This window comes from Heterocephalus glaber, unplaced genomic scaffold (assembly GCF_053883595.1).
Source record: "Heterocephalus glaber isolate CG9 unplaced genomic scaffold, H.glaber_assembly_v1.0 deba00001447, whole genome shotgun sequence".
Classification (NCBI taxonomy): domain Eukaryota; kingdom Metazoa; phylum Chordata; class Mammalia; order Rodentia; family Bathyergidae; genus Heterocephalus; species Heterocephalus glaber.
The window spans coordinates 12295038-12320263 of NW_028258299.1; the positions used below are offsets into that span (position 1 = coordinate 12295038).

Consider the following 25226-nt stretch of genomic DNA (forward strand, 5'->3'; position numbering starts at 1 on the left):
GATGAAGTGTCAGACCACTGTTGATGATTCTTCACCCCAAATCTCACAGTCCCAGGATTTTCTCCAGTGCTCTGATGTTCTGGATTCCTTATCTACTTTCCCCCTGTATATAAGGGTTTTTTTTCTTCAATTTTAAAAATTAGTCCATGTTTGCAGTATATAATGATCACATTTCTCCTGGGGAATTGGGGCATGTACATAACACATCTCAATTCTTTTTTTTTATCCCCATCCCCTCCTGTACGTAAGTTCTTATTACACACACATGCGCACACACACACACACATTTTTTCTTATTATAAAGCTATTATATGGCCATGTAGGACTTTAAAAGAGGAAATGATGCCCATGTTGATCCCATTCATATTTGTATCTGCACCCTTCCTAAATAAAAATCAAATTTTATAGATTGTAACCTGTAGTTAAATACTGAACATTCTCTATCATTAAATGTCTTTTGCAGCATCAGTTGTGACAATGGGTCTTGATACTCCTAATTCCCTTATCGGTTTCCTTCTAGATCATCACAGGAGAATTCTACCGGATCTACTACCTGAAGGAGACGTCTCGGTCCACGATTCAGAATCCCTATGTGGCGGCCCTCTATAAGCAAGTGGGTTGCTTCCTCTTTGGCTGTGCCATCAGCCAGTCCTTCACCGACATAGCAAAAGTGTCCATAGGGCGCCTGCGTCCCTACTTCCTCAGCATCTGCGACCCTGATATCAGCCAGATCAACTGCTCCCAGGGCTACATTCAGAACTACCAATGCAGAGGCCCTGACAACAAAGTTCAGGAAGCCAGGTGAGCCACCGCCTTCCCATGGCTTCAGGGGGACCCCTCCAATACAGGGGAGTTCAGTGAGTACTGACTGAGCCAGGTCCCAGGCTGTGCTCTGGTTTAGATGAGTGAATAAGACATATTCCCTATTCTGGAGGAACTCATGGCCAAATGACTGCAAAACAATGTAAATACACCATTTTGATGTAGCATTGGTATATCCATTCATTCGTTCATTCTTTATTCATCCTGCCTGTGTCCAAAGCACCACCTAGGATGCAAAAATGAGCAAGACACAAAGCCTGCTTTTAAGGTCACGGTCTAGCAAGGGAATACAGACAGACAAGTGAATATGAGGGATGTAACTATGTCCTTTCATGGCCCTCTCTTGCTTTTGCAGGAAGTCCTTTTTCTCTGGCCACGCCTCCTTCTCCATGTACACCATGCTGTATCTGGTGGTAAGTACCTGCCTTCTATTTGAACACAGTCTAGTTCCAGCCTGAGTCTCTCAGAATAACTAGGAACCAATCTCACTGTAAAATCCCTGAGAAAGAGTTTAGTGAGGACAGTTAGGTTTCGTTCTGAGCTCATTCTGCCACAGCAGAAGTTGTTCTATGATCCAAGTTTTTTCCATTTTTCAGATAAAAGTAGTGTTTCCTATGTTGCTTGATAAGGATTGTGTGCCCATTTTGAAATTATGCGCTGCTCATGACATTTGTATAATATTTTATGGTACAAGCACTGCTTTCTAATAACCCATTTAAGTCGTTGAATCCTTAGAACAACGTGTGTTATAAAAAATATTCTCTGTATTGTGGGAAAAGGTTACCAAGTAAGGCTTGGAAACTCCAAGCGAATTGCCTGCACTTTCATAAACACCAGAACTGTCACTCAAGTCCCAGCCCTCAGTTCCACTTCCTTGTAGTATTCACCCCCTCAGTTTTCCTCCTTACTCTGCTGATGGAAAAGCTTGACTGACCCTCAGTGCCTGACTTCTGAGAGTGATTTGGAGTCTCCTAAAATACTTCTGCATCCATGAGCACACATGAGTGGCCTCAGAACTCCACTGGGTCTGCATTTCTTGGATCCAGAGACTCTGGTCCTGAGAGATTAAGGAGCATGTTTCAGTTCCTTCAACCAGTGGTGACCTGGTATATGCATCTCCACATTGCCTCTGCCTGGCTGTGTCTGCTTGGGTTTCCTGGAGGTGCTGGGATAGTACAGGTGCCCAGCCCCCACCCCATGCCTGCCCCAGCTGCACGACGACAGGAGCCGCTCTGTTTTTCTTTGTTGGTGGAATATGGTCATCCCTGCCTTCCCCTCCGCAAATGAGGTCTGTGTGCCAGGACCCTTCCTGCTTTCGGCTGCTTTGGTACAGTTCAGAGCAACAGGGTGCTGAGAGGTCAGACGTAGCTCAGAAGGGCATAAGCTGTTTGGAAAAAGACTGTTTTGATTTTGGTTTATTCTGAAAACATGATTAGGAATTGTAGAAAAACAACAGAGATCATTTGTTTTGCTTCTTCCCCACGTCTTTTCAAGTTTGGGGGCCCCTGAGTTCTTGCTGCCTAAGACAGAGCTAAAAGGTGGCCCAACACTTTAAAAACTTTAAACTAGAACTTATGTATTCATGAATAACACTTCCCTCCATTCTTCATTTTTTTTGTTTTGTTTTGCTCTGAGAAAAGATAACTTAGCAAAGATATTTAGGTTCTTCCTCCATGTGTATATTTTAGTCAGGGCTGGAAGCAATTTTATAAATGTAATTTCAGTGTTTTGTGAAAGGCTTAGAGGAGTTGGGGATGTGCTCATTTCTTTCATGCCCCTTTATTTTGTTCCAAAAGAAAAGTACTGGATTATTTTAAAGCCAACACTGGGCAGGAATCCTTCACAGCCACCCAAAAGGTGAGGATGGGGCTGTGTTTGGGGTACATCTTTTGAGGACCTTCTTTGTACCAAGCACTGTATCCAGCTTGCATGTAGGATTGTTTCTTTCAGTATCCTGATGAGAAGTGTTTTAATTATCTTGTTTCTGGAAATAAACTTGAATGTAAGAAATTAAATAACGTAAGTTCCACAGCCAGTGCAGGCAGAAAAGATGCTAGAGGGCTGGTCTTTATGACCCTAGCATTGCTACACGTTCTTTTTATTGTACAACACTATAAGAGGCAAAGCAAACAAAAACCTCTTCAGAACAAACTTAGGAAAGAAAAGCTCTGGAGCCTAATTTTAATGTCACCTGGAGGACACGTACCTTTCTCCAGATCTGCTTTAATGGGGAGAGCCCCCAACTCCCCCTTTGCCCCCTTACCAGCTTTAGCTGTAGCAAGGAATCTCTGTGGGAATGATGAGGAGGAGGTATGTATTTTGATTATAGGTGTATTTGCACTTCTCCAAGGGAGGAGGAAAATTGTGGTGCCTTTGCATTGCTGGAAGGAGTTGAGGGGATGGAGAGAGAAAAGGAAGAGAGAGGGAGAAGGAGAAGAGGCCCTCTAATCCTTCCTCTCCTAAATGTGTTATCAGAGCCCCCCTTCTGGTCATGTGCACCCCACACGCTTGCAAATATACATGCATTCACCATTCACAACCCACGGGCACTCCACACGCGCACCCCCCCCCCCACACACATCTCTGACTTTACCTTTAAAAGTATTTCTCTGCAACCACCTCTGAGGCCAAGGGCCAAAAATGAACATGGTGCTCTTTACCAGGGCTGGTTTTTATGTGATTTTTACCCAGAAATCTTAGCCCTTACAATGTCTGTTGTCTGATTTGCAAAGCTTTCTGAAAGAAGTTTGAAGGACCCTGGGGCTGCCTGCCAGAGGAGGTGAGAACCCTGCATCAGTCAGAGAAGCCTTGGACCCTCCCCAGAGCTTTTACCTACGTGCTCCCAGAGGTGCCAGAGTGGGGCAATCAGAGCCCAGCACCCCACCCCCCACCCTGGGGAGGGCACCCTGTGCTTTTGCTAATTTGCCAGTGATTCATAGCTTCCCTGGAGTTCCACATCGGAGCCAGTTGGTGTAGTATTGACAGCTTTCGCCTTTACAGTCAAGACAGATGTGGACCCACACTGGCCATGCAGTGACTGGCATGGAACCCTGAGGGGTACTCGGCATGAACGCCTCAGTGTATTGACCTGCAAAGTGGACACAGTTGTGCTTGTTTTGCAGAGTTGTCTCCACTTCCCTCTCTGGCCCCCACTTGTCCCATCTGTCAAAGTAAAGAGTGGGCTTAGATGAGGTCTACTCATCGCTCGATTTCTGTGCTTCTATTTGAAAGAAGTTTAAACTCCTCTCTACGCTGAAAAGAAAGATGGGAAGCCATCAGGGACAAACTTATTCTCATGTTGCTGTTAAGTTCAAAGACAGCAGCCGACCAGAAGCATCTGCCATCCCTACTGCCTGCCTGTCAGTAGCGGCCACCATCCAGAGCCTCAACGGCTTTGAAGGGCTCTCCGTATTAGGTTTTGATTTGCAAAATGGATAGCTTGGAAAAACCATGCCCCGAACACCAAATTATCTCTGGGCACAGAAGCGTAAGGATGAGGTTAAGGCTTTTTAGAGATGAATTCAGATTCTAATAAGAAAAACCCCACAGCCTATATAGGCATAAACTATGCTTCCTACTTCCGAGCCCACTCTGTACCCCAGAGGACCACATGTGTCGGCCTTGCTTGTCCCTGGGCGGGGACTGAGGACCATGTGGTCGTCTGCATAAAATGCCAACACCAGGGCAGACACCAATCCACGCGGCACACCTGGCATCTCCTCCATGGTGTCAGGCTCTTTGCTAGCTTCTGGGGCTGCAGAGATGTGTCAGACCCGGGCCCTGCCCTTGAACTCACTTGTGCGTTCAGCACTCAGCATTCGGTGGGTATGTAGTGCAGCATTTGAATTGGGGCACCCAAGCTCACCTGGAGTAGAGGGTGGCCAAAGCCAGGGAGGCTTCGAGCAGGGTTAGTCCTGTGAAGATACGAGAGATTAGAACTACCTGTGTGCAGAAGGAAAGGCGATGGTAATGCGGGGGTTGGCAGGCATTCGATTCGGTACAGCTTTGATGGCTGGAAGGAAGCAGAAAGTAGAGAGCACATTTGAGGATTTGTCACTGTCCTTTGGGATCATCAGTCCTAACTCCTCATTTTTCAGCTCAGGTTTGCTCCAAGGCCTTTCCCTACTGGATGTGCTCTTTTGCAGGAAGTGTGCACGTGGTGTCCCCTGCCTTCAGGTCACCTTTTTCAGAGAAGCCTTCCCAGAACACTCCATTTAAAATGACAGTCCCATCCTCCAGTACTGATCCTTCCTGTCTCTCTTTGCAGCCTGACTTTCCCTCTGTTTCTAATGTTCATTCACTGGTTAGTTCATTTGTCTTTCCAACTAAATTACAAGTTCTGTGAGGGAGAGATTTTTTTTTTTTGGGTGATGGTTGTTCAAGGAGGTTGGACACAAGGCCTCGTGCACTGGATGCTGGGCAAAAACACACTACCTCTGAGCTACATCTCCAGTCCTTTTCCTGTAATTTTAGTTTGAGACAGGGCTTTGCTAGGTTTCCCAGGCTGGCCTCTAACTTGTGATCTTCCCACCTTTTCTTTTGCCTTTTCACCACTGACTTGATAGATCACTAAGGTCCCATGTGGTGCAGGAAAGACCTTTGTGGAACCCTGTGTTGCCCCGTGAGAACTGTTTATATGTCGGAGCATTTGTTGAGTTCCAAGGAAACAGGGAAGTGGCTGCCCTCTGACCGCTGTGTTCTCTGGGCTGTGGTTGTTAGTCACTGAGGTTTTTGTTCAACATGGGTGGAATCTAAGCCAGGGGTCTGGTGTGCCCGAGAGCCATACATACCCACAGATCCTGGTGCAGTGTGCCAAACCCTGTGCAGGAGCAAATTCCCCAAAGGGAACAGAACCCTGTACCAGATGTTTTCCCTCCCTACCTCCTTCAGTCATTTATCCATCCATCTGTCCATCCATTTCTGAGAACAAGTTCTTAGAAACTTGGACCTTCAGTGAGCACCTGGAGACATGAAAAGAGCTCACTGTTTTGTGGGGGAAACCAGAAAAGTAAGTAGTTGTGGAGAAATTGGAGAAGTGCTCTGATTCAAGATGGGAGAGGGTGGCACCAAGAGGAAGGGGTTCTCCCTGCACTGTGACCCAGAGCTGGCTCAAGACCAGCCAGGGAGTCTTCTGCTCCAGCTCCCACGGAAGCTGGACACCTGTGTTTCAGGCACGAATATTGATAAAAATATGTGGCAGGTGAACTCAAGGAGCCTGAAGCTCCCAACGTCGCTGGTGGGGGTCCTTTTGTACATGACAGCTGCATGGTCCCCTCATGTCGCTTATTTTCTCTGAAGACCAAAGAGACCGGTATGAAAGACCCACACTGTGCGTGCAAAACAGTAATCCCCCAGGAGAGCAGTATTTGATAGCTAGATCCTGGACTCCGAAAATGCAAACTTTCTCAGTAAGTCATGGCTCTCTGTTATCTTGAGTGAGTGATGTGGCCTCTTTTAGCCTTGGTTTCTCTATAAAGTGGGCACAATGGTGTCCATCTCACAAGATTATCATGACAGTTGCAGGTAAAATAATTTAAAACACCCTGCCCAAGGTCTACAACCACACTCAGCAAAATGGTAGCTTCCTTTCCTTCCCCTGGCAGTGACAGATTTGATTTTCTCTAAAGGGAGGAGAAAAGTCAACTAAAGATTCTTTTATCCTCGGAGCAGTTAAATAACTCCACAGGGGGAAATTTTAATTTTCTTATCATGTCATCAAGCTACCAGGCCCATGAACCAGAGCCAGGTGGGATCCATGGAGGAAAGTTTCTTTCTCTGGATGTCATTGATGTGAACTGGCTTCCTGGAAGGGAAGGACAAAAGCCTCCTTTTCACTCTTAGCCGAATTTTCCCAAGAGCAAGGGAAATGAAAGGAGAAGAGAGTGCAGACCTGTTTCCCCAGTTTGCAAATCATGTAACGAAACACATGACTTAGCAAGAATAAGCCTGTGACTCACTCACACATCTGACTCGGCGGGTTCAGACTGGAGAGCTGGAACTCCGTCTCGGGGGATTTTGTTGGAATTCTGATTCTGCAGGACCTCAGTGGAAGCTAGGATCAGGAGCAAGAAGAGAACTCCATTTATGGAGTGACTTCTGTCTGCTAAGGACTTTCATGTGCAGCCTTTCAGAGGAAGGGAGGCAAATGCATAACTTTTTTTATTGTGATCCCTGTCACTTCCACAGTTCTGTTTTAGCAATGGGAAGTAAAATCTTAGTACAGTACAAAGAGAGGACTGTAGATCTCAGCCATGCTGCAGCATCCCAATGATAATTAGGACGAGGGTTCCAAATACTGGTTCCTCGGCCCAGAGTCCCTCCTTCACACAGTTGAGGAAGTGGCTCCAGGTAGGACAGCGGCAGCCAGGGAGAGGTCAGGGTGCTGGAGGCTCTGTGTGTTTCCAGTTCTGCTCACCCTTTTCCTAAGCAACCCTTATGGGGTGCCTTGGACTTTGTATTCTGATTCTGGGAATATCCCCTTGCTGTATGGGGGCAGGATGGGGGCATCCTTGTGGTCAGCGGGTTTGACTTCCTCTCTTGAGAAAGGTGTGCCTGCCCCCTTGGCTGAGAATGAACAGAACCCGTAGCAACTTGCTGTCCCCAGCCTGCAGGATGCACTCTGAGGTCCTAGAGAGGCTCAGACATCTGGTCTGGAGTGGCTCATGTGAACAAGCCATGATCCAACAAAGTCACACTCACTTAACAGTGAGATTGGTGTGGAGTGGAGGGTTATCGGGCTCTGCGGTCAACTTCAAAGTCTGTTGCCAGCAGCTGACTTCTATCAGATGCAGCCGCTGGGTGGAAGGTCGCTGTGCAATCTCTTTCTTCAGTAATTTACTTGTTCTAGTGAAATCCCCATCACTGAGAAAATCTCATTTATCAGGGCAAAAGGGTGAACTAGATTTCTGAAACTGGAGCCCCAAACTCTGCCCATCAGAGTCTGCTCCATGCTGTCTTCTTTGATCCCAGCAACTCTGAGAGGGAGATACTGTTCCACCTGTTTCACAGAGGAGGAGACTGAGGCTTAGAGAAGTTAAAGGACCACGTACTTAGTAAATGACAAGACCAGGCCTGGACTCAGAGCTGTCTCACCCTGAAACGAACTTGACTCTTGTGCTGCTTTTCCCTGTGGCTGCAGCTATGGGCACCAGGGCCAATCCCTGAGCATTGCTCCCCGAGTGTGCGCCATTACTGCTTTCCCCAGGAAAGCTTTTCCCAGGGCCCCAGCTCCTTTCTCATTCATGAGCACTTCCCTCCTTCCTGGAGCTATTCTGATGCCGGTCTCTTCCTCTCCCTACAAGTTCCTCTCCTGTATTGATTTCTTGTGTGGAGCTCCAGCCTGAAGTTCTCTGAGTCAATGGCTGGGGAGATGTGGTTTTGTCCGGTTGGGAAATCCACCCTTCCTCTGCCCCTCCCTGGATTCCAAGGCCTGTGACCTAAAGTAGACAGGCTGCCAGCAAGGGGAAGGTTGCTAGGATGTTGAACAAGCGTTTTCTGCAGCTTTTTGAGAGAGAGAAATAGGAAAATTTGGGGGTTAGTTGAAGTAGTTAAAGAATAAAATCATCTGTTTATTGAGTAGCACCTTGTGCCCTGTCCTTATCCATGTGACACCTTTACTGGGAGGAAACTGCAGCCCATTGAGGGTCTTCTCCTGAAATCCTGTGCTCCTCCTGCTCTCCACCCTACCCCCGGCCACTGCTGGGAGCAGCAGGAGGAAGGCTCGACCATAGTGCGCACCTGCAGATTCCTTCTTCTGACCTTGCCATTGCTCTCAAGACTTGTGTCTCCACTTGCAAAAGCAAGGGACCTTTTGATCCATAATGGCAGTGTCTCACTGGCAGATCAGTTCAGCAGAAAGGAACGCACACGCCTTTGGCCTGTAGCTGCAGGTTCACTCTGATACTGGCATTGCCTGTGTGGCCCAGCTCTGCCCAGAGTCCTTAAAGAGCACCCAGATTCATTTTTTATGGTACTCAGTGCCTGGCTTAAGTACATTTAGTTGTTCAGCATTTCCGATAGGAATATTTTCCACTTGTGGTTCAGTGGGTTGATGTTCTGTAAAAGTAGTGATTGAAGGCCAATTAAGTCTTTTCTACAGAACTTCTCAAGCCTGTAATAATCTTGTGAGTACTTTAGATAACAGAAATAAGTACTTAGTATAGAGCTCTCACTCATCTTTTTTTTAAAGACTGTTACTATTCCCTGGGATACAGTTTGGGGAAAATGTTCTACCGAATAAAGGCCACATTCCTTAGTTTGACACCCAGAGCCTTTCATGGACAGGTGCCTACATGTCTCTGCAGCCTTTCTCTCCTCGTGCCCCACGCACTCTTCTCTAGCTGTGCTGAACTGTTTGAAGTGCCTGGGCTGTGGAAGGCAGGTTCTCAGCCCTCCACACTCCTCTCTGTCTCCCTGACCCAGAGCAGATGCCAGCCCATTCAGGTTCAAGCCAGCTATCCTTTCCCCTTAGTAACTGACCCTGCTCCAACTTCTCTCCTGGATCCCTGTGAAACACGATAGTATACTTATCCATATTCCCTGCGTGCTCCATAGCATAGGAATTAGACCTCCTTTCTGTGTCCTTCGCACCCATCGTAAATCTTGTCTCTCTCTCTCTCTCTCTCTCTCTCTCGTTAATGGGTAGTTACTTAATCTTCTTTGGTATTATGATGATGATTTTATCACTGCTTTTAGATTTTTAATGGGCTATTATTTATATATGAGGAAAACTTTGATTTTTATCATTTATTTCGTAGCCAACAGCGTCCATGCAGCCTCCTGGTAGTTGTTTGTTACTCTCAGATTCTCCAGTGTACGCTTATAAAATTTTTTGCTGTTTTCCTCTTTCTTTTTCTTTTCTTTTCCCTTCTTCTTGGCTGCATTAGGGATCATCCCGAGGCTTTGTGCATGCTAGGCAGGCACCACATGGAGCCACACCACAGCCACCTGCTGTTCCTACACCTGGCTCTTTGGAGGACTCTTGTGCTGCTCCTGCATGGCTCAGGCTGGCCCAGGCCCAGCCCCTCTGCCCTCTGGCCCCTCTGGTGCTCTGTCCTGACCTCCAGAGGAAGGTGGCACTGACTCAGGAAGGGCAGGTCTCTCTGGAGACCAGCAGTCCTCCCTCTGCCTTTCCCTTCTCTCCGGCCTCTCCCAGTGCTTTGATTTGCAGTCGGAAGTTCCCCTTGTCCCCTTGCCTCTTCCTCTTCATTTCCCCAGTTCCCACAGGAACCTGGGAAGTAGGTTGTGCCCAGAGGTTAGAACGGAAACTGTAGCAAGATAACTTCAAGGGGACAATACCCAGTTGACGTCATTTCAGCTTCTTTCCTTCAGCCAGAGGTGGGTTTTTTTTCTTCCATTTTCTCCAGGTTATTCTTCCACTCCACCCAGCCCAGTGTCTGTTGATTTCCACTTGAAAGTTCCCTGGCATTGTGTGCCCAGTTTATGTGTTTCCTTATATGCTAATTGAAAATCCAGAGCTCTTAGTGGTGACTTAGAAATTTGCCTTCAGATGGAATGGCTGTTTTTTTGAAGTAGATCATATGCTGTGAATATCGTGATGACTTTCCCTCAGCATCATGGATTTTATTTCCATGGCAGTGTTGAGAAGCAGGTGATGCAATCTCTCTAATTGCCAGCAAAATACACAAATGTGTTGAAAGTCAGTGTCCATTGTAAAACAAAGCGTTTTCTGACCCTGGTTACTATTCTCTAATTAGTCTCAATCCAGAAGTTAAACGGAAACCACGTTTATTAAGGTGCCTATGGTGTGCCAGGCAGCATGCAAAAACCATTTACATATATTATCTTTCCTTTTTTTTCCTTATTTTTTGTTAGGAGCATGAAGGCTGGGCCTTACGTAACTGGCTGGAGGTCGGGTCCAAACGAAACACTCTGTGGCAATGCACCGCCAGAATGGATGCATCCTCATAGCAGAAATAGAGTGCATGTCGAGCTGGAGTTCTCGTGCCCATGTGTGGAGAGTAATGTGGAGTCTGTTCTTTTTGTCTCCTTCCTCCAGCTATACCTGCAGGCCCGCTTCACCTGGAGAGGTGCCCGGCTGCTCCGGCCCCTCCTGCAGTTCACCTTGATCATGATGGCCTTCTACACAGGACTGTCCCGCATATCTGACCACAAGCACCACCCCAGCGATGTCCTGGCAGGGTTTGCCCAAGGAGCTCTGGTGGCTGGCTGCATAGTAAGTAGCCTCTGACGCTCAGCCTGCAAGCAGAGCCAGGACTATGGCTTGTTAAATGTTTCCAGCTCAGTGACGCAGGCGGGGAGCCCTCATTCCCACTGTCCTCTTGGTGTCCATCCCAAGGAGCCATCGGCTAATGAGTCGTTTCTGTGTCTGTCCTGCCCGTGCGTTTTGATTGTGAAGGGTCTGTAAAGCCTCTTTCTCCATAAACTCAGAAGGTCTGGGTTCACAGAATGCTGCCATTAGAAGTGACTTGAGACATTGTCCAGCCTATGCACTGTATGCATGAGGTCTCTGAGGCCAGAAACTTGCCCAGGATCACTCGTCAAGGGAGCAGCAGAGTTGAAGTCTCTGGACTCACACACTGCTTTGGTGAACACGGGGTCTTCAGTACAACTTTTCTGCTTCTTGGAAAACGCCTCCCCTTCCCATGGAGACCTTTGGGGCCCTCAGCCTGTGTTGGCTGGAGGGGAGGTTTTTTCTGGAGGCTGAGCCCCGCTGGTCCAGGATGTGTGCATCAAGTCACCAGTTGGGCCCCGTGTTGGCTCGCCCATACGAATGGGCCAGCTCCTTTTAACCCCCCTGAGTGTGGGATAAGGCGCCCCACCTCTCTGAGCCTGCACCAGTGAGCTCTGCTTTTCATGCACACTGGGAGTTTGGAAGAGCTCATTGAGCAGCCCTGACCTAGCACGAGGGGCCCACTCCAGGCTGGCAAGAACTCCAGGCTTGGTAAAAGCTGGGTGTTTAAGCATGCATGGAGGTTGCACCGTTGTTAGTATTAACCTTGCTCATTCACAGTAAGAATTATGAACAAGAGAGAAATCTAGACTTCCTACTTCTCTGGTCCTGGTTTCTAAGCTCGGCTGCAGCCCATCTTCCTAAAGTAGCCATTCTGCTCTGTAACCGCATGTAGCCTGTGATTGATTTGATGATGTGTCTCCCTGCAGATAGGCAGGAACCATATATAAATATATATCACTCTCTGTCTTACCAAAGGCTCTCAGGGATCCTAGCTCAGGCAAAGTCAGTGTGCACTTAGTAAACCATAGGCTCAAGCCAGTGAGTTGATTAACCTTTCCTGAAATCACTGTGGGGAAGAGGCGCTTGGAAGCATAGGGATGGATGAGACTCAGCCCTTGCTCCCCAGGAAACCTCGTTCTAGCTGTGTGTACAGCTGGGTCAAGCTGCAGAGCTGGAGAACAGGCAGGGCTGCAGCAGACATAGAGACAGGTGGCTGAGGGCTGGTGAGGAGAAGGAGTTGGCCGGTCAGAGCGGACACCACAACCAAAGTAGGATCTGAAGCGCCTGCCCGCCCGCCTGCCTGCCTTGGCGTGGGAGTCCTGGCCTAAGGGACGGACTGGCTGTCTCTGTGGCCGTCTTCATTGCTTTCTGTTCCTTTTTATTTTTTGTTTTGTTTTTAATTGTAACTTTACTGGTACACGTGAAGGCCAGAAGGGAGAGAATTGGGGGAGCAAAGCATTAAGGAGAGCAGCTGTCACCAGCCAGCCTGTGCCGGGTGCCTGGCCCTTTCATGTGGAGTGACAGCGGGGGTGGGTGTTTGCAGGAAGGGTGCCCTTGCTGCCCGTGTCCCTCTCTGTGGCCCTGCTCAGCAGGAGTCCAGCCCTTGGGGCCCGCTGCTCTGTTTCCTTCTCGCCGGCGCCACAGCCCTAATTGGAGTCTCCTGCACCCCCAATTAAAAAAATTAAAAGGTGTGGGGATCATTCCAGCCTTCCTCTCTTTTATACCCCAGAGCACCAGCCACGAGCAATTAGACAGACTGTTCAGGGGGACCAGGGTTTATTTTCTAGAAGGGAAAGGAAGGGCCTGTTTTTTATCCTCTTTGGCTCTGGCCGATCATAGCTAGGGGTAGGAATCTGGTCCTGGCTTATGTAAAGCACCTTCTGTTGGCTGGCACCTTTCTAGAACTTTACCCACTGTCTCCTTTGAGCCACATGGGGTCATTTCCAGGTGAGGTCACTGGGGCTGGGAGTGATGACTAAGTCATCCAAGATCAAAGAGCTAGGAGACAGTTGCTTGCTTCCAAGGTTCGAATTCATTCACAGCTGTGCCTTCTGCGCTGGGCAAGGAGGGGAGGGGGCTGAGACTGGAGGCCACATGGAGCTAACCCGAAGCAGAAGCTGCATAGACAGCTCCTTAACGCGTGTCATTTTAGGGTGTCGGGGTCCTTCTGAAGCCTAGGGTTTGTCTAGTGGTTGCTTTGCCATTTAAAATCTGGCTTACCATAAAGAGACAGCTTGGAAAGGGATCAAAAATCTCCTTACCTGTCTTTTGCCTGTTTAGCTGTGAACACACGAGGGCAGGGACTTGATCTTATTTATCACTTTTCTCCAAATACCTGAGCCTCAGCCCAGTGCACAGCAGGACCTCTCGGTCCGGTCCCAACTGACTCGGAGTCACAGCACTGAGGGTTCTGCTTTTGTCATCTGAGAAGCATGGGCAGGGAGGGCTGGGAGCCAGGAAGGCAGAAGGTATGCCGTTTCCTGGGTGAGTGCCAGGATGCTGCTGTCCTGGTTTTGACTGTGAGGAGGACAGAAGCAGGACCCTGGACTGAGTCAAAGATGGTGTCCACCTGGAAGCAGGGTGGGGGGCACCGTCTGATGAGGACCGCCGCTGCCCAGGGGGCGGGTCTGCCTCACAGGTTCTGCAGTTGTGTGAATGCCCACTATGTCGTGCTCCGTGGCTCTCACCTCTGGGCAGGAGTCTCTGGCCTCTGCTGTTCGAGTTCGTGCTTGTGGCAGGACTTTCCCCCAGGACCAGGGCTGACCGTGCCAGTGAATCTCAGGAAAAGCCTAGTGCTCGGCTCAGTGAGACTGGAGCTGAACCCAGAGTTCTTCAAACAGAGACATCGAGGGAGCTCGAGAAGGAGTGCACAGAATGGTGCCAAGGTCACTTCGCAGGGTGTGGAGGCGCGAGTCCTTGAGAGCTCCCCAAGCAGAGGTGCGCTGTTCGCTGGCTCCACTCTGTTAGGCACTGTCATCTTCAGTACCCCCAGATCCTAAAGGTCCTGTCGTTAGCCTCAGTTAAAATGAGAAAAAAACAGTCGAGCAGGATTACGTCACACAGAGAGAAGGTCGAGAAGCCAGAGCTGAGCCCTAGCAGTCTCCACACAGTGCCCGTGCTCCAAGACCCAGGCCTCACCCTGCATCACCAGGCATGCTGAGCTTCTCCCCGCTTTCCCGCACCCGAGCTCTTAGACGGGACCGCTCTCTCCCTCTGATGGAGCACAGTTCCACCTTCACCTCACTGTTGATGAAGCTTTCTGTATTAGCTGCCTGTGGCTGCTGTCAAATCACCACAATTTTAAGTGGCTTAAAACAACACAGATGTGTTTTCTTATAGGTCTAGAAGCCAGAAATTAGAAACAGGTCCCTCTGGGCTAAAATCGGGATGTCGGCAGGGCTGTGTCCCATCCAGAGGCTCTGGGGAGCTGCCTCTGACAGCTCTGGAGCTACCTGTGTTCCTTGCCTCATGGTGTCCTCCTCCCTTTTTAGAGCCAGCAGCATGGAGTCTTTGGGCTTTGCTCATCCTCTGTGGCCTCCTCCTGTCCTGTGTGCCACATCACCTTCTGAGATTCTCAGGCTCCTGCTTAAAAACCTATGATTTCACTAATAACTCAGGATCGGCTCTCCATTTTTCAAGATCCTGAATTTAATTTCATCTGTAAAGTCTGCTCTGCTGTAGAGCAGAGTAGTGTCCTTACAGGTTCTGGAGAGTAGACCGTGGACATCTTTGAGGGCACCATCGTTCAGCTCACCATGCCTTCTCTGTTCCCCGAGAACAGAATAGTCATAGCCACCAGCACTTTCTTCCTGCCATGGCTTTTGGCCTGTTCTGTCACTAACCAGCTCCTTTGTTCCCCTCAACTACATTGTGGGTGCCTTTAGAGCAGAATCCAGGGCTTAACGTGGGCAATGCCTAGGATGGTGGCTGCATGTAAAAGAGGCTCCGTAAGCATTGGGTAATCATGAAGGATGAGTTGGCTTGTGGCCTCAGCAAGATACTTCCCCTTGGAGCTCAGTGTCCCCATCTGTGAATGGAATCCAGAGGCCCTGAAGGCTCCGTGACTGAGGCACAGGGGATCTACAGCACAGCTGCCTGTGTAACTGAGCTGGACTTGCTTCCGCAGGTGGACCCGTCCCTTCAAAGGCTGTAAGGGGGCCCTGTACTGGGGGATCGCAGCCTGTCCTGTAGCCCTCCGTGACACTGTGTGTTACCCTGGGAGATCAGTTCAGCCACTGAGCCCCTTGGGCAATAGGCTATGACAGCCAGCCACTTCTGCTGAGTCTACTGAGGCTGGTCTTGTCACAGCAAGCAGGCTTGTCTAGACAGAAGTCACATGCCAGATGAGAGTGGGTTCAGTGCCTTTCCTGATTGCTCACTAGCTGAGTGATTTCCAAAAGAGATGACCGTATAACCTGATGCAGATGAAAAGGACCTGGTGTCCTGTGTTCAGCATGAAGATGCAAGCATGTGGGGCCAGTCAGGCCCGCACACCAGCCACCCCTTCAGAGATGTGGCCAGAGAGGCACAGGGCAGGGTGAAGGACCACAGCCCCAACAGCAGAGCACGTGGACAGATCTACAGGTTCCCAGACACATGGACCTCCGTTCCAGGTCTCTTGCCAGAGTGCAGAGCCGTAGACTCGTAGGACATCTCCCAGCCTCCTCCCACCTGCACCCATAGTCACCCCTGCCAGACGCCAACAGCACAGCTCGGTTCACCGAGATCAGATGGAGGGACCGACATCAGTTCATTTCCTGTCTGGTGACAACTTGCATAGCTGGTCACCCCTGTGCTGACCCTCTAACAGATGGCAAATTAGGGGGCCCTGGGAGGGGTCAGGCAGGGCCAAGCCGCCATTGCTGTGGGTTCAGCAGAGGAAGCAGCTGCTGGCGAGTTTCATAAACACGCAGCGGTCTTTCCTGGTTTTCCTCTTCCCTGGGGTGTGGCCCAGCAAGCAGCCGCTCTTTTGTGTGAGGCTGTCTTCCTCCAGGATGCAGGGAAGGGCGAGGGCATTCTTTGTCTCTGCCCCAGCATGGTGACCTTGGGGAGAGTCCAGCGAGAGAGCCAGTGTGAGGGAGTTCAGCAGTGATGACCTAGCGAGAGGAAACGCATGGCACAGGGAGGTCGGCACACACGGAGGCGGAGACGGAACCGATCCCGAGCCACTTGAATCCTTCTCAGTGGCTAGAACTGCAGCAGCTCCAGGCATGCAGGGCAAATGCTAGGGATTTGTGAGCTGCCTTCTCCAACAGGAGATGCCCTTTGTGTCTATCCCAGCGCTGCCTGGGTACCGTGACCTCCCAAGTCTTTTCTGGCCCTGCAGAAGCCAGCTCTGCAACACACTGCAGTTTGCCAAGTAGCTCTGAAATCTCCTTTCTAGCTCCCCTGCTGAGATGCATCATGTGGGTGAGGAGGCAGAGACCCAGAAAGGGAGTTCTGTCACTTGAGAGTTGGCCTAGGGGACAAGTCACTTCACCTGTCAGTGGGCTTCCTTTTCTGTCGCAGAGATGACAGTGTCTTACTCGATTTTTGGATAGCGGATTCAGTAACTAAGAGTTGCAAAATGCCTAGCACGGACCACGTGCTGTGTGAATGTGTATTATGTGTTATGTACTATGCTTGTCCTAAAGATTCAGAACTAAAAGGAGTTGGTCTTTCAAGAGCTTACAGTGCAGAGACACCACTTGACCATGATTTATAGTAAGAAAAAACCCTTTTCATCCTAACCTGACAGAGGCATCTCCATACAAAGAAGACTTTCCTGAGATATTTTAATATTTTGTCTCAACTTTTAAACCTGCTGATGGCGGCCACCCAGTAATTAGATATGGTAACTTCCTGATGGTTCTCGCCTATCTGGTGGGAACACACACGTGAGCAAGCACGCACACACAAGAGGAGGACACCGCTGTGGCTCCTGAGGACACTGGGTCACAAGATCCAGGATAATTAACTCTCCCTGAGGGTGTGTGCAGGCCAGGACAGTCTTAGAGGAGGTGATTCTTGAAGATGAGTGGATATTTCCTATACAATACAGAAGGCAAGGCAGGAAGTCCCTGCAGAAGGACTGGCGTGGACGTGGAGGTGGAGGAGAAAGAACACGCCACGTTTCCCAACCCCAGCAAGGCAGAGCAGTGGGACTTTGGGGGCAGTGAGGACCATGTTCTCCTTCAGAAGGGCCCATGGCACTCTCGCTTCTGCCTCTCCAAACCCTTTTTTCTTTTACTGTGAATAACTTCATTTACATTCCTCAGCAGCAGTGATGAGCCTCTCAGATGGTAACTGAGGTGGGATTTGAATAGTCCTTTACAGAAATACCAGGTGTTTTCATATACATTACTCTGTTATAGCCTTATAGTAACTATGGGAAGGCAGGGTTTATAATTAGTACTAATTACTAACATTTGCACAGAAACACAGGGCAGATAGGTCACCTGAAGTCAACCTCTTCATTTTGCATCAGTTTAAGACTGCACAAGAATGTGACTTAGCTTGGGTCACCCAGAAATAGCAGCTTTGCCACATGACTCCTATGTGACACCTTCTGTACCCCATCATGTTCCTCTCAGATGCACCGGGAAATCCCAGCACAGATAACTGGCATGTTCTCAGCCCTTTATTGAGGTCAAAAGGTAAAGACCGCAGTTGAGTAACTCCATCTAGTCAAAGACAAGACTGGAAGGATGCCTTTTCTTTAGATGACATTCACGACACTTTTGGGTGTGAGTGTGACTCTGTTCCCAGGGCTTTCTCCCCCTAAGAAAGCTCCTTCCTCAGTCTGCACGATCACTCAGTGCAGTACACCAGAAAGCCCCATGGCCACTGCACACTGGAGCGAATGCAGGAGCAGCACCCACAGGCTCTGTTGCCACATGGGGTCAGGGGAGGGCCTTGAGGACAGAGATGACTCAACACAATCTGTGCTCTCGAGTGGCTCACAGTCTAGAAGGAGGAACGTGACATGGCATGTAAAGCACCACACATCAAGTGTGGTCTGATGCTGGAATGGAAGGTGATTGAAAGTCCACTATAGAAACCAAAGAGAGAAGGAAAGAGCAGCCCATGGTGCCCAAGTAGAGATAAAGGAGCCATTCCCAAACGATCGCACCTAAGAGGGGAGGCCATCTTTCCCCCTCCATAGATTGTCGACTAATGTCTCTCAGCTTGCATCTGTACAACAAGCATCTGCAGTGTTTGCTAAAATGCAAATTCCAGGCCACATGCTCAGTAGGACTGCACTGCACGTAGGACTCTGCTTTTACAAGAAGCACTCTGGTGACTCTGAAAAGAATGATGTGAGATCTGTACCTTGAGAAATACCCAAAGAGACAGCTCTGTTTTCTTCTGCTTTTAAGAGTCTTTTGTTTTCAAAGTTACTTGCCCTGCGCTGGTATCCAAGCTCAATGGAGCACCTATGAATCTCTGTGTAAAGGTGTGATTCCTGTCTTCAGGTTCCCTTGCACACTGCCAGGAGTCGAAACACTCAAGGGCTCCAGAAACACTTAAAGACAATTTTGTTGCCATAGTTTGCCCTTAATAAAATGACCCCAGAGATTGCTGACTCAGCCACCCACCGCCGTGGAAGTGGACATGTGCCTACTGACCAGGCCTCTTTCTTCCGGTCCGCTTGGTTCTTGGAGAGCTCTCACCAGGCAGCACCCAGCAGGAGTGAGCTGGGTGTTCTCTAAGGGAGAGTAGGTGAATGCTGACAGCCTCATCAGAAGCATCTTCCTTTTTCAGGGTGCTGATTCGCTCCCCAAAATAACCCCAGACACGTAGGTCTTGAAAAGCAGATCTTACCTACTGGCAAGGTCTCCACATCTAGCTTCTACACATTCATTCATATTCTCCATCATTCCTACTTTCTCTCTCTCCTTTTCTTTTTCCTAGTTCTTTTTTTTCCTTCTCTGTACCTAAGGGTCAGAGAAAAAGAAATGATTTTGTATAATCTGGCACTGAACACACAGGCCAGTCTGCCAGACTTCTGCCCATTGTGACTTAACCTTTGGAGTGGACCCCCTGACATACATAGATATCCCTCATGTAGGTATTTGGCTGACAGTGGCAAAACTTGGATTTGACGCCACTGTGCTCTACTTTAAAGAGCAAAAGAAATTGTGCTGGTGCTGTTTTGTTAGATGGGGAGTAGAGGAGGGCAGTGCAGAGGGTGAGACAGCGACAGACACCCTTTGCCACAAGCCTCTCCCTGAATGGCTCTTATCTCCTGGTCATGTGATCGAGCTTCCTCCAGCCCCCAGCTGCCTTGTTTGTGCCTCCGCTTGCTCTCCAAGGAGGAGCTACATTGTCAAGCGTTTGGATAGATCAGATCATCTTCTGCCCTTGGATCTGATCACGTTCTGACTCAGCAGGTCAGACTCACTTCCCCAAGCCAAAATATAGCAGGCAGAAGTAAGCAGAGCTATCATTTCCCCCCTCAGTGTAATCGTCCCCATTTTAATAATATTTATGGAAACTAGTGTGTGGAATTTTAGAGTAGAAAGCAATCAGAAAGAAAAGCATCGCTTCCCTCTCAACACCTCCCCACCCGTGCACACGCACGCCCTCTCTGTCAGCTGCAGCCCTTGGCTCAACCTTTCAAAACCCATCTCTTCCTCTTTGCCTTCCTCATGTGGTTAGAGTTCAGGCCTCACCCTCTTCTAGACTCTTCAGCCCTGGCTTTCAAGCTCACCGCACCCTCTCTGAGCCTTCTGCATTTCAGATGCTAACACGACCCAAGTGTGAGCCTTGCCAATGGGCTGCTTCCCTGCTGAAGCCTTGATAATGATTCCCAGGGCCCAAAGGCTGAGGCCTCAACTGCTTACCTTGTCCGAGGAGGCTTCTCAAGATCGAGCCAGCTGCTCCCCTGGCCCCGGGGATGCTCTGCCCCAGCTTTCCTGAGCTTCCTGCAGCTCCTCAGTGCTGCCCTTTCCCTCTGGAGCTGTGCACAAGCTGCGCCCTCTGCCTGGAACAACATTCCTGCCTTCACCACCTGGCTGGCTGCTCCGTGGTCTTTAAAGCAGAGCTCAGATATCTGTTCTTGGAAGATGGCTTGTGAGGCCCACTCCCACCGACAGTGTATGGCAGATGCCATCTTCTCTGCACTCTGTGACACCGTGCTTCCCTCTGTCATGGTTCTTCAAACATGGCACTGTCGGTGGCTTTTTACCTCTTCTCCTTCACTGGCCTGTCAACTTCTGGAGGGCAAAGAACTCTGCCTTTATATTCCTGGGACTTACACACAGCAGGAGTTAATACGTGTTTATGAATCACATTCGTTCTGTTTTCAAACAAATGTATAAAGTTCAGAGGATCAGAAAAATTAAACTGAAAGCAAATGTGCTGGGCTGTGTCACCATGACCTCCTCTCGGTCTGGTTTTCTCGTTCCCTGAGACCTAGTATGTTCTTCAGTGCAGCCAGGGAGAGCTGAGGCGTGGGCTGTGGGCTGGGAGTGGGTTTGCCCCACAGACTGGGATAGCCATGAATCTGTGCAAGGCTTTCCCAGCCTGGGCCTCTGGTTTGCTTTCTGGGTGGAGATCGTCTTCTGTAGGAAGTGAGAGTGCTCCAGGCCGAAACACTTTCACTTTTACTAGTCCTTTGTGTGTAGTGCTGTTCAGGCGTTAGGAGGACTGGGCCCTGTTTGAGTCTTGCAGGATGGTGTTTCATGATCCCCCAAAAGTGTTGGTGGAACCTCAAGCCTCGCTGAGATCGGAGTCCAGCTGGAGGCGGGATTCTGCGAGACCAACACAGGCCTTCATCTCATGACTTAGCAGCGGGGTGTGGTGTCTCAGTATGCATGTTCCCTGAAACTCACGAAGGGCCCGGAGTGCTTGCCGCCCGGACAGTAGAGAGAACTTTAGAAATTAAACGACAAATATTGATTGAGTGTCTTGGATGTGCAAGGCCCTGTCCAAGTGCTGTGGGTGATACTGGGGCTCAGCCTCCCATCTGGGAAGCGTAGCCCATAAGCACGACTTCGGAGATGTGGGAGAGTGGGACTGGTCAAGGCCCAGGACGGACTCTGGTGTCTAGCGCCTTGTCCTGAACTATGTAACAGACATGGCTTTAGGTCTTCTTGGCTCATTGTGAGCTTTACCCTTTGTATTATTCCTGTCTTGAAGTTAGGAAATGAAAACCGTCTTGCGTAGTGGCTCTGAGATCAAACAGATTGGGAGATGGGCCGATAGATTGAAGGACAGATGGTTCCAGTTCCTGGGGGGGGGGTGTGTTTGGGACGGGCCAGTTGTTTCCTGCTGTATTTGCCTGCAGCAGGGGGGATGGCCTGGGGGGAGGGGCATGGAGGAAGGGAGAAAGAAAGAGAAGAAGGAAAAGTAGAGGGAGAAGAGGAAGAGAAAGGAGAAGAGAGAGAAAAAGAAAAAGAAAAGGGGAGAGAGGAGGAGGAGGAGAAAGAGGAGCAGGAAGAAGAAATCAGGGCTGTGAGAATCCTTACTTCACGAATCCAGGGGAAGTGAGAACCAGTGATGGAGGGATTGATTGAACCCACATCCTGGAAGATAAAGTAAAGGATGTAAGAGAGGACAGTTTTCCAGGTAGAGAAGAAGACACTGTCCAGAGGTGAGGCTGCTGGAGAGAAAAGGAGACACATGGGAGAGGAGCTGAAAGTCGGACTGTCGAGCACCTTCACCTCAGCCATGTGTGTTAGCATTTCCCTCCTCTGAGCACTTGAAGACCCCTTCCTGGCCACTTGTGAGGGACTCCCTGGTCTGGGAGGCCTGGAGCTTCCTGGTACGTGGTCCACAGGTCTGTTCTTCCCTGGTCTCAGGTTTGATGCTGGCTAGCAGACACCTTTCTGTACCAAAGTCGTCCCTGCTCTAACTTCCTTAGAAAAGAAAGGGAGAAAAGGCTTAGTTTTTTTCCCCTTTGCAAATGGTATTTTCAGTGGACTCAGGCTATGAGTGAATTGATTGTTACAGGTGTTCGCTAATATTTCATTTTCTTATAGTAGCACAGAAATGGCCTAGCTTTCGTTTTTTTTTTTTAACAAAAATATTCAGTGATTGAGTAGGCATTATATATAACAGGTACAAAATTAAAAAGCACAAAGGGTATTACAGTGACCAGTAAGCCTCCTTTCTACTCATTTTCTAGCCACCCCCTTCCTCTCTCCCTTGGTAACCAGCACCTCCAGTTTCTTGCTTTGGTTTTTATGGCACTTTATTGATCTCTGTGTTGCTACAGAAGGGATGTTGTAGAAATCAGTTCACTAGATAGCCCAAGGCCTTCCTGGGACCAGGCCCTGGCTCTAGAGCCTTAATGTTGGTGACGTCTTATTAGGAACTCTATTTCCATGCCCATCAGTGGCTAGCAAGGAGTGGCAATGCCATCATCATTAGGTGAACCTGTCACCATCGGCAGGTGATGCCAGGGCAGTTTGGCTCAGCAAGCTGCAGGATGTAGGAACTTGGGAAGAATTGTATTCTCTAGCTCAAACCCAACCTTGTAGCTCCCTTTAAATCACATGACTGGCAGTCCCCATTTAGGGTTACTAATAAGACTCTTGCGGCTATGGCTCAGCTGAATGTCTGTATATTTGCTTGGCCATCTAGTACCAAGTGTATGTTCTTCTTGGGGTACATTTTTCCTCCCGAGCTCACAGAGATGGCAAGCCCCTCTGAGCTGTCCTTATACTGTGCAGATGGGTGTCAGTGAATGTTTCCTAATGATCCCAAGGCAGAGAACAGCTTTGAGGATAGGAGATTGTCATCAACCCTTTCCCCCACTTAGTTGCTGACCTGCAGGCAACAAGGCCCTGGCTTCTTGACCCCATCAAATGGTTGACATCATAGGCTTTTCAGGGCAAAGTGGTCACCGCTGCATCCTTACTCCACCACCAGCTGATAGGAATTCATACTGGCTCTTTCTCAGTTCCACCCTGGATTCTGTATTGAGGAAAGGGAAAGTAGTGTGGTTTGATTAATGACTAATTGTGACTTGCTTCCCTTGTTTAGGAATTTATCTTCCATTGTTCATCTGCCTTGAGAATTAAGGAAGTAAGGGTTGTAGATACAGAGCACTGGACTAAGAATCCATAAAACTAGATTTTACACCCGTTCAACCTGGGGCATATCACTCCCCTTCCCTGGGTCTCAGTGTCCCCATCTGAACAATCAGATTAAACAGTGTGATCTCTAGGGTCTTTCCCTCTGATTTGGGGCCGCCTTTGCCTATAGTCTGTGTCCCTCCCCTCTTCCCCTTGCCCCTGCTGCCTGCCCCAGACCCTGGATGTTGACGACTTACTTGGATCTCTGCTTTGTGCTCCTAGGTATTCTTTGTGTCGGACCTCTTCAAGACCAAGACGACACTCACCCTGCCTCCCACTGCGATCAGGAAGGAGATTCTCTCCCCTGTGGACATTATTGACAGGAACAATCACCACAACATGGTGTAGGTGCTGCCCGCCTCCCGTGCGGGTTCTGTAAAGTGACTGCTGACAGCAAGTTCTTGCTGCTCTCTCCAGTCTCATCAGACAGTAGAATGTAGGGAAAAACTTTTCGCCCAGTTGATTTTTAAAAAGGAAAAAAAAAAGTCTTACTTTGTGGCCTTCCAAAATAGGTAGTGTTCACCTATGTGGAAACGACAGCAGACTAACACCGAGTGCCAGAGTCGCGGATGTGCAATGGGGCTAAGTGTTCATGTTCTAGTGAACACAGGCTTGTTCAGGAGCAAACAGTAGCACAATGTGAGCAGAGGCTGCTGGGCTCCTTTGTGATCTGGGACCCCCCGAGGCCTGTGAGAAAAGCGCAAATTCACATGGCAGCACACGGAGCCCGATCACAGTGAGGGCCGTGGAACTCCCCTCTCCCAGCCCTCTGGCCATCGCACTCGACTCCCAGCTGTGGACTTTGGTGCAGGAAGTTTTGTTTTGGGTTTTAAACACAAGGAATGAGCAAGTTTGCTTGGTCCAGGGATCAGACCCCAAATCCAAATCCCCAGTCCTGAGACTGTCATCACCTCCCCAGGCCACAGTCCCTCACATTAGAGATTAGGAGACTCTTTGTGGAAGAGTGAACTTCACAAATAGCGCAGTGTCAGAAGAGATGGAGGGTGTGGGCCCTCGTGTGTCTTCTTTGACTCGGCATCCTGTGATGTGAAAATGTCCCACTCAGGATGCCACTGTGTGAATGCGCAAATCACCAGGCACTTGCATACTTAGGAATGGCCAGACTTTGGTTCCTGTGTCTCCCTTGAAATCACTGCTGTGTGCCTGCCGAGACTTCCTGTGAGGGTCCAGAGATGAGCAAAGGCATAGTCTGGTTTCTGTGCAAGAGACAGGGGAGCGGGGTGGGACAGAGTGAAAAGCGAACCACGCTCTTTGGCTACTGGAAGCCAGAAGGGGCCAGAATAGCAGATGGTCTCAGGCCTGAGAGGCTGCCCGTCAGCGTAAAGGAGTGGAGAGTGTCTTGGTGGGAGATGCTCTTGCTAAGCTGTGTAAAGCACTATTGTCTTGGGGTTGACCCCTAGGGCAGTTCTTGGTAGGTTCTGCTGGGCAGAACACATGGGTTAAGTCTTCGTGGGGAGAGCTTTCCTCATCCTCTATCCACAAGTGTCCTTCCAAGAGAGGTCCCACTCCAGGCAGTAGGCAGGGACCCCTTCTACTGAACCTCTGAGGAAAGAAGAAAGGAAGAAATGCTTTTCAGCCTTGGATGCAAACCTTTCAAAGGGCTACACATAACCATATGAGTCAACCACATGCACATCCTTACTACAGAGTCCGTCCTTTCATTTCAACGTATAGCGAGCTATGATTTTTATATATAAATATTATATAAATAATGTATAAAACATTAAAAGTTAACTATGTAAAATATTATTTCTGAAACAATTTTAGCTTTATCCACTATGATTATAAACTGTGTCTCGACCTGTGTTATTTACTTTAGCTGCTTAAAAAAGCATTGAGTTAATTTTTTTAATCTCAACTAAAATATTGTAGCTCTGTGGTAGCCATTGTTTTACAATGAGAGAAATAACTGCAACTAGAGAAAATTGTATAAAAAACATTAAATTGTCAGTATTTTTGTAAGATTCCATTTTGTAAAGAGAATAATATTCAAAGACTTTTGTAGCATACAAAGTGAAAACTTGTATCTGCGAAACTATACTTGTATTAAATGTGCTTTTTAAATAAAAGCTCATAACACAACTAAGTAAATCATGGGAAGCCTG

The 25226-nt window shown here is 48.9% G+C and overlaps 1 protein-coding gene and 1 long non-coding RNA gene across 3 annotated transcripts in view; one reads left to right on the forward strand and one right to left on the reverse strand.

The window, feature by feature from the left end:
- Positions 1-25226, forward strand: part of Plpp3 (phospholipid phosphatase 3) — a 76474-nt gene extending 51248 nt beyond the window's left edge. Inside the window, exons 3-6 of one of the 2 annotated variants that reach the window (XM_004869632.4) lie at positions 521-801; positions 1178-1235; positions 10841-11017; positions 23323-25226. In XM_004869632.4, coding sequence (XP_004869689.2) covers positions 521-801; positions 1178-1235; positions 10841-11017; positions 23323-23448 — 642 coding nt within the window. In that variant the 3' untranslated portion in view covers positions 23449-25226. The remainder of the gene's footprint in view (positions 1-520; positions 802-1177; positions 1236-10840; positions 11018-23322) is intronic. The other variant, XM_004869633.4, reaches the window with a different exon arrangement.
- Positions 796-23471, reverse strand: LOC106008133 (uncharacterized). Its single transcript, XR_015452495.1, has 3 exons — positions 23298-23471; positions 22793-22939; positions 796-4834 (listed from the first exon to the last, which is right to left on the reverse strand). It is a non-coding gene; the product is annotated as an uncharacterized LOC106008133 (long non-coding RNA).